At 45.4% G+C, this 8,953-nt stretch overlaps 1 protein-coding gene across 1 annotated transcript in view; it reads left to right on the top strand.

The window, feature by feature from the left end:
• The window catches only part of LOC122542987 (S-adenosylmethionine synthase-like), a 48,950-nt gene extending 43,370 nt beyond the window's left edge, over positions 1-5,580 (top strand). Inside the window, exons 3-10 of the mRNA XM_043681132.1 lie at positions 1,226-1,331; positions 1,468-1,590; positions 1,673-1,785; positions 1,874-2,017; positions 2,299-2,517; positions 3,215-3,397; positions 3,905-4,038; positions 4,141-5,580. Of these exons, the coding sequence (XP_043537067.1) occupies positions 1,226-1,331; positions 1,468-1,590; positions 1,673-1,785; positions 1,874-2,017; positions 2,299-2,517; positions 3,215-3,397; positions 3,905-4,038; positions 4,141-4,243 (1,125 nt within the window). The 3' untranslated portion in view covers positions 4,244-5,580. The remainder of the gene's footprint in view (positions 1-1,225; positions 1,332-1,467; positions 1,591-1,672; positions 1,786-1,873; positions 2,018-2,298; positions 2,518-3,214; positions 3,398-3,904; positions 4,039-4,140) is intronic.
• Positions 5,581-8,953: the final 3,373 nt, after the last annotated feature.

The following is an 8,953-nucleotide window of genomic DNA, read 5'->3' on the forward strand; positions in this document are numbered from 1 at the left end:
CGCGGCCCCGTGCGCGCGCGCGCGCGCGGGGGGGGGGGGGGAGGTGATGGCGGCTCCATGCCCGCGTGGAGCGAGGCCTCCCTCCCTCCCCCCCCCTCCCGCTGCCAATAATAACAGGATCAAGCAGCGATAGCCTTGGGGCGGCCGGATTGATCCCCCCCCGGGTTTATTCCCGCTTCTCCTCCTCCTCCTCCGCCATTTGCCGCATTGCCTCGCGGGGAGGCGGGGGCTCTGCCCGCGGTGTCCCGCCCCTCTTTCCAACCCCCCCAATAGGCGTGATGGCGTGCGTGCCGCGGCTCTGATTGGCTGGCCGGCGCCGTCACTCGCGATGATGGACGACCGTCTGCTCCAATCACAGCCGCAGGTCCCCCCCCCATTGTCCTTTGCCGGGTCCTAGTGCCCACCGCCCACTGAAGACAAGCCTCCATCCTCTGTCTCCAATTCTCCTGAGACTGTGCCCTCTGCTCCTAGACTTTCCCATGGGGTGGTGTATCCCCCTCCCTCAGCAGTGACCCCCCATCATTATGTTTCAATGGGAGCTCCTTTTTTTTGTTTCTTGAGTAGAGTCTCAACTTGTTCTCCCCTTTTTTTCAGGGCAGTGAGTGCTGTCACTTCAACCACAGTAGGCATCGTCACCAAGCCTCTGGCTCGTGTTGCCTGACGAGTAAATCTTCTGTCTTTTTGGAGACACTGGGGTGGACAAAGTTTTTTTTTAAAACAAAAATCACCCAACACCCTGTTATAGTCGCAACAGGTTTATTTGGGAGCACCAAGCTTTTGGAGCGCTGCCTGATGAAGGAGCGATGCTCCGAAAGCTGGGTGTGCTTCCAATTAAACCTGTTGGACTATAACCTGACGTGGCTTGTAACTTCTCTCATCTTTGCAGTTTGTGCCCCAGAGTTTGGCTTTCTTCCTGGTCATGTCAGTCCCTACTCTCTCTCACCCCTTGGGGGTCAGGGTGGGTTTGGTGTTGGTTGGTATGAGGCTGGTTGATCTTTGACAGAAGGCCTTGTATTTAATACAACCTTTTGCGCCTGTGCAGTATTTTATAGGGAAGGATTTGTAGTTGGAGGCAGACTGCTGATGGTAATAATTCATCGAATATCTGAAGGAGCTGCAATGTCAGATTCCAGGTTTAAGCTGTGGACTGGATCATTTGAAGTAATGTGTTGAAATTGGGAATCATTTGGGATACTGTGCTAGAGGTATTGGTTATGGTGGGTAATTGTCATCTGAGCCAATTTTTCTTACAGATAAAATCTGTGATCAAATTAGTGATGCTGTTTTGGATGCCCACCTCAAACAAGATCCTGATGCCAAAGTTGCTTGTGGTAAGCTACTGACACTTCTGGTTTTTTTACTAATGCAATCAATGGAAACATTTTTTGAGATGCAATTGAATGGGAAGCAGCTGGTGAGAAGAGGTAACTACAATTGTGATAACGTGTGACCTCCCTACTTTTGTAGAAACAGTTGCAAAAACTGGGATGATTCTACTGTGTGGTGAAATTACTTCCCGCGCATCTGTTGATTACCAGAAGGTTGTGAGAGACACCATCAAACATATTGGATATAATGATTCTTCGAAAGGTTTGTTCCAATCCCTATCTCTTGACTTCTGCGACCGTGACGTCTTAAATGTATGGTGACTTATGAACTCTGGTGTTTCCAGGCTTTGACTACAAGACCTGCAATGTTCTAGTTGCTTTGGAGCAACAGTCCCCCGATATTGCACAAGGTGTTCATTTGGATAGGAATGAGGAAGATATTGGTGCTGGAGATCAAGTAAGTTTGAATTTGGCCACGCTTGAATTGCGATTAACCTCTCAGTGGGTTTTGAGAGACTCTAAACTGCAAATTGTTTCCCCTCCAGGGTCTTATGTTTGGTTATGCAACAGATGAAACTGAAGAGTGCATGCCTTTGACTATTGTCCTTGCTCACAAACTGAACGCTAAGATGGCAGAGTTGCGACGTAATGGTACTCTGCCCTGGCTTCGGCCAGATTGCAAAACTCAGGTGAGCTCACCTTAATACAGTGACTTGTTTGCTTGGCTTTCAGGCTGGGAGCAGTTTTTTGACTTTAAAACCTGCTGTCGATCCTACAGTTTGTTGCTGCCAGTTGGGATCTTGGTCTGTCTGATCTTTGCCACCTCTTAATGTCTGGATGGGCATGATTCTCATTATGAGAATGCAGGTGACTTTGACACCTTCAGATACAGGAGGGATGTTGGTGGACATTTTAATGTTCTGTCGGAAGACTGGCTCAGTGACGTTTACCATGTCTTTCTGGTATACAGGTGACGGTGCAGTACCTGCAGGACCACGGTGCTGTTATTCCAATCCGTGTGCACACGATTGTGATCTCGGTCCAGCACGATGAAGACGTTCCCCTGGATGAGATGAGGGATGCTCTGAAGGACAAGGTTGTCAAAGCTGTCGTGCATTCCAAGTACCTGGACGATGAGACCATCTACCACCTGCAGCCCAGTGGACGTTTTGTTATTGGTGGACCACAGGTTGGCTAGAACTGGTTGTTCTGTGTGCAGACCTTCTGAAACCACTGAAGTGCAGTGTTTAGATGAGGGAACTAAGTTTTCTGCATGCACTTTGAAGCTGATACTGTTTCTCTTTGTCTTTCTACATGCTTGTGTGATTGTTTTGTGCTGCTTGCCTATTCCATTATTGCAGAGGCATCCATTTTGTAAACCAATCCAGTGCTTGCTGATGAGTGGTGTTGGAAGCAGGGCAAGTTTTTTGTTTTCCCTAACCTAGAAGTGCCCTAATGCTGCCTTGACTGGGTGAACTGGGGGCTTGTCCACTACTCAGTTGCAAGATTTCACTTGTGGGGTGGGCTGCTTGCTTGGCTCTTTAGTTTTGCTTAACTTTTGAAAAGCAGCTGGCTGTTTTAATGGTAGCACTAAGTGAAAGCTTAACTCTGTGACCAGGGTTGCTAATTATATAGACTTGAGTTTTGTAGTTGCCATTTTGTCTTGTGTATTATTCTCCCTGCTGTGCCCAGTGTACCTGATTACTTCCAGCTCCGTCTTTAAATATGCGGCTTGAATGTACTCCAGCAGTTTGCTCCTGTTTGTGTTGGGGGGGTGGGGGGGGAGGGTGGGGAGAGCCCGGCCTATTGCTGAAATCCTAGTGACTGTGTTCGGGTTTGTTCTGACAAGCGAGACTTTAAAAAAAACCCCAAACCTCTCAAAACAGGGAGATGCGGGCCTCACTGGGCGAAAGATCATTGTTGATACCTATGGTGGATGGGGTGCACACGGGGGTGGTGCTTTCTCTGGCAAGGACTACACCAAAGTGGATCGCTCTGCTGCCTATGCTGCTCGATGGGTTGCCAAGTCTCTGGTAAAGGCTGGCCTGTGCAGACGTGTCCTTGTGCAGGTGAGTTGTTAACCGCTTCCTGGGTTTGTTGCTTCGGTGTTTTGGGGGTGGGAGGTGGCTATTTCAGTAACCTTGGTGGTGTTTCCTGAACCTCTGGAGTCACACTGCCAGCTTACCTGTGCTGGAGTTGGCTGAGTTATATTTTTTAACCTGGTTTGTCTGGGCTGGGTGGTGATGGAGAGTTACCAATGACTCCCATTATTTAGTCCCATCTTTATTAGGTGATCAGTCCATATAAAGTGAGGAAAGGGTAATGTTGGAGAACACCAACAGTTGTGACTCCAGTGCCGTCTCTCCTAAGTGTGGTTTAAATTTAATGGGATCTGTCTGTACCCCTATAATTGGTGTGAGGTAGTGATGGGAGGATTCCCCCTCCTGATTTTGTTGTCTGGTGTTAAGGTTCACTGGTAGTGCCCTCCAGTAAAATGTCCCACTCAACCATTTGTCCTTGGGTGAGTAAAGATGTGGCCTTAAATGCTATGAGTACCTTCTTAATCTAATTTATAGGTGTCATATGCCATTGGAGTGGCACACCCTCTCTCTGTCTCCATCTTCTCCTATGGGACCTCAGAAATGAGTGAGAAGGAACTGTTGGAGGTGGTGAAGAAGAACTTTGACCTTCGTCCTGGTGTTATCGTCAGGTAAATGGTGTTGGGGGGGAGATAGTAAAATGCAGTCCGTTTAAAGGGAGCAGCAAACCTCCAGTGGGAGGAAAAGACTCATTGTCTGAATGTGTTTTCCAGGGACCTGGATATGAAGAAACCAATTTACCAGAAGACTGCAGCCTATGGCCACTTCGGTAGGGATAGCTTCCCCTGGGAAGTGCCTAAAAAACTTAAGTACTGAGTGTAAAGTCTTTCTCCCCAGACTTGTTGGTGTATAATACAGAGAAGCTGCAGGCTCTCGGGGAGAAAGGCCCCTTCCCATATATCCTGTCCACCCATAAACCCATACGCTGCTAGTCACAGGATCTTTCTTCTCTTTTCCCCACACTCCCTGTTAGAGCTTTGTCCTTGAACACCCACCCCACCATCCCTGTGCTAGCCACTGCATTGCTAATGTGTAGTTTTGTTTAGCTGGGCGAGGGTTGAAAGAGGGACCATGAACTAGGGGATCGAACTTTGAATTTCCATGTTCTAGTTGGGGTTTGGATCACCTGACACTACACTGTCCCAGTTACAGCTTGTAACCCTAGTCTGCAAGACTGCTTTTTTGCATACCTTGTCCCAAATGAAACCTGTAGTGTTGCTTATTCATGGAAGTGATAACCTATTTGTCAGTGCTGTACCCAAACTTTGGGGCACATCTAGTAATGGTGCTTATTGTGTGGTTCCAACCCTTCAATGTAACTTAATGTCCTGGACACTTAAACGTGCAGTCCTGTTTTTGGATTAGTGACCAGTTTTAATTTTTCTCCCCCCCCCCCCCCACTTTTTTTTTTTCTTTTGAAGGACGTACGTAATGATTTTTAAAAAGCAAAAAGGGTTTTTAAGGAATTGACAACAGCTATGCATTGTTGTTTCTGCACTAGCCAAACCTCATTTTTAAACTCTTATTTTCTTTGTACAGGCCCTTGGTGGCCCTGACCTCTTGGAGGTCAAGGGCAGTTTCCCAAGGTCTGTGGGTTGCACACTTTGGTACTGTTTCTCTTCAAGGAATGAATCCATAACTGCACAATGAGCTCCTGAGTTTCAGACAGATGGATATTGCAGCCATTATGAAAGCTGGTGTCGATACAGAGAAGCCAGCAAGGTGTGATGGCTTAAGGAATTGAATCTTCATACTTGAATAATATTACGTTCCTATTTATTCTGAGACTTGGCGTAGTTACAGAGAAGCCACTGTCTCAGTTGGCAGCTTAAAAGATACATTTTTTTTTAGAAAAGATTATATATTGCAATTCCTTCAGTCCCAGTATCCCTGGTAGGCCTGAGGTGTCCTACAGAAATCCCTTGGGCTCAACCTACAAGGGGTCTGGCTGGTGTTAAACACAGGGGCAGGCGAGTGCAGCAGTTGCTGAAGGGCCTCTTGGCTGGTGTTGTACAGAGAAGCCAGCCTGTTTACATGCTCTCAGCTGCTGCTGTGATCGGCAAGTGCCTTTTTGTAACTTGGCAGTTATTACGTATGTCTGTTATCAGAAGTCCAAATACTGAGATCTCAATAAAGAGCTAGGTTCTCCACAAGCTGTGTTTGTCTGTGTCTCCTTACTCTGTGGACAGTGAACACTCACTGCACAACAATGCTGCCTTTTATTACTGCATTTGATTGATCATGACTCATACTGAATCCCTACAGTGTGGAAGCAGCCCATTTGGTGTATTGAGTCCTCTATACACCTTTTTGGACAAACTTATAACTGCCTACAGATGCCAGAGGGTGAAATCTGAATGTGGGTGCTGAGCAGCAACACTAACCACCTTGCCTATTAGCAGTAGGCACTGCTCTATTGAATCATACTGCAGTCTTTTTGTAATATCTTGGCCTGAGTTCTGCTGTGAACCTCCCAGTTAAGGCAGAATCAACTTGCCTGAGGGGTAAATCCAATTCATCTTTATTTACAAGCCAGCTGAATGCTCCATCTCAAAGTCTAGGTAATTCTTTCATTCATTTTTGTTCCTGTCAAATGACGAGAATGGAACAAATCTCTTGACCTTGGTGTGCATACAGTATCTACATGTTACTGTTCAGTCATCTGTTAAAATGTGAAGGAGGGAATAATACATTAAAACAGTTGAAAACATCAATTTTATTCTGGTTTTACAAGGTAAGTGCAATTGGAAATACTTGCATTCCCAAAACCCAGCAGAGAATGGATGTGAAAGTTTTAGTGAAGTTTGAAGACTAAGAAATGCTTCAGATGTTGAGTGGTGAGAAAAGTATAGTCAAAGGTTAGGAAAGGTCTTTAGGGGAAAGGGTTTACTTTAAAATAATTGGCACATTGATAACCAGAACTTGGAAGCATCTACAGAGATTCATGTCCTTTGAAACCAGATCCATCTTCTGGCGATCAAAGTAGTAAGGGGCCTTGTGGCACACTGTTAGCATCCTTTCTTCCCTCTCTCCACATTTAGTGATAACATTGGAGGGTCACTACACCATTGGCAAAGGTGGAGGAGAGAAAAGAGGGGAAGTATTGGACCTCATCACTGCGTCACAAAGCAACCCTGACTTTAAAATTATAATAAACAGACCATGAATTAAAAATTAGCAACTTGATTCCTTTTGGGCTCTTATGAAATTATAAATGCAGTTTTAAAAAGACAATCCAAATTTTTTAGCTGAAGGGAATCGACGTTTCGGGCATAAGCCCTTCTTCCGGAAGAAGGGCTTATGCCCGAAACGTCGATTCTCCTGTTCCCTGGATGCTGCCTGACCTGCTGCGCTGTTCCAGCAACACATTTTCAGCTCTGATCTCCAGCATCTGCAGACCTCACTTTCTCCTTAGATTTTGTAAACTATTTGTATAGTGAGTTTTAGAATTAACTTTGACTTATCAGATTTTCTTTAGTTAAGACCAGTGTGGAGCCAACTGGGCACTTTTTTCCAAACTTGAGTGAGATGGTCACGATTTAATGAATTTGATTGGAGTACTGGAGCAACATGTGGCTAGAGGTTGCTACAAATATTGGACTGCTGATGTGCTGGCTAGGGTTTTTAAGATAGCTAGATTAGAGTGGTGCTGGAAAAGCACAGCAGCCAGGCTGTCTATTTTCCTGCTGCTTGGCTGCTGCCTGACCTGTGCTTTTCCAGCACTCTATTCCAGACTCTGGTTTCCAACATCTGCAATCTGTGTTTTTTACCTTTAAGATGGCTGCCAAGTGATAATAAGATCTTCCTGTTTACCCCAGATTAACTTGTTACATTATAAACCTGCCAAAACTTTCATCACTGGTGGGCAATATGCTTTCAGGAGTGGAAGTAAAAGTATTTGTGCTTATCAATTCTGAGATTGTGGGACTTTTGAGATGTCAATGTGTACTGAGGTTAGGACTCACTTAGACTGGGATAACAGCACAATGTGAGCTCTGCAGTAGTAGAAATGTTTGAACAGGCTAATTAGGAATATCTAACAGTATTGATTGAGGACCGGCTAGGGTACAGAACAAACCGTGACAGTAATGAAAGAATTGGTGTTTGGATCTCTATTTATAGTTTGGATGATGAAATGTTGGAATAAAACCACTGCAGATGCTGTAAATCTGAAATGTTGCTGAAGCAAGTCAGCAGGTATGGCAGTACCTTTTAATGAGAATGTAACAGTTACATCTCTGATCCAGTGACCCTCCAACTGATGGTAGCTAGGAAATGGTGCTCTACTAATGTAGGTACTGCAAGTCAACTTTTTCAGTAAATGGTATTCACATAGAATATACTGCCACCTTGGAGTACTCTAGTGTTTATGCAACTTTCTGGAGTGTGATGAGTGGTTTGAGGCAGGGCATATTGGAATTTTTTTCAGTTTTAATAGGATGTGGGTGGCACAGTGGTTAGCACTGCTGCCTCATAGCACCAGAGACCTGGGTTCAATTCCCACCTCAGGCGACTGACTGTGTGGAGTTTGCCGGGTCTGTGTGGGTTTCCTCAGTGCTCCGGTTTCCTCCCACAATACAAAAAAAATTCAAGTTAGGTGAATTGGCCATGCTAAATTGCCCGTAGTGTTAGGTGAAGGGATAAATGTAGGGGTTTGGGTCTGGGTGGGTTACGCTTCAGCAGGTCGCTGTGGACTTGGTGGGCCGAAGGCCTTGTTTCCACACTAAGTAATCTTAAAAATGTAAAGACCACTGCGTGAACAGCTAAAACCCATGAGTTGTGTGGTTGCCTCATTGAAATTGTATTGACGCAGTAATCTACTGACTGACGGGTGGGTCATTTAGGGATGAAATACAAAATGTTTGCAGAGGCTTGCAAATTCTTGGCAATATCTCCTCTCCAACTGAAGGGTGCTTAGATCTTTAGTATATTATTGGGTACAGGGGAGGAGAATCGATGGGTGGGGGTGAGATTTAAAGTTTTTGCTCAGGTGTGGAACAGGAATTTTATTTTGTATGCTGGTGACTGAGGTGAGTTCAGTCAGTACCTCAAAAGAAATCTGAGCACCTTCAGAGATGTGAAGGGCTATGCTGGCATAGCAGGCAATAGTTTAGTCTGGCAATAGGTTAAGTGGGTTGAGTAGTCTCACTTGTAATGATGCTCTCCATCTGGCATTCTTACCAATAGAACTGCAGACAATCTTTATATAGATGAAACCCTTTGCACTGACAACACCTTTTTAAATGAAAGGGCACTCTAGCAATGGTAAAAGAGAGACGAGACTGGGCATATAATAAGATCGTGCATCAGCATCAATTCTCCAACCTCATGGTCAGGTCAGCTTTAGATCAATGCAGAGTGCAGAAGGGGTACTAGACACAGCTTTAAAACAATGTAGGTGAAACAGAACTGCAGATGCTGGAAATTATAGAGCTGAGGGTCAGGTGGCATCTGAGGAGCAGGAGAACTGACATGATAAAAACCATTCATCAGGAATGAGGCTATAGGCTGAGGGGGTGGTGTGAT

The sequence above is a fragment of the Chiloscyllium plagiosum genome, chromosome 42 (genome assembly GCF_004010195.1).
Source record: "Chiloscyllium plagiosum isolate BGI_BamShark_2017 chromosome 42, ASM401019v2, whole genome shotgun sequence".
Classification (NCBI taxonomy): Eukaryota; Metazoa; Chordata; class Chondrichthyes; order Orectolobiformes; family Hemiscylliidae; genus Chiloscyllium; species Chiloscyllium plagiosum.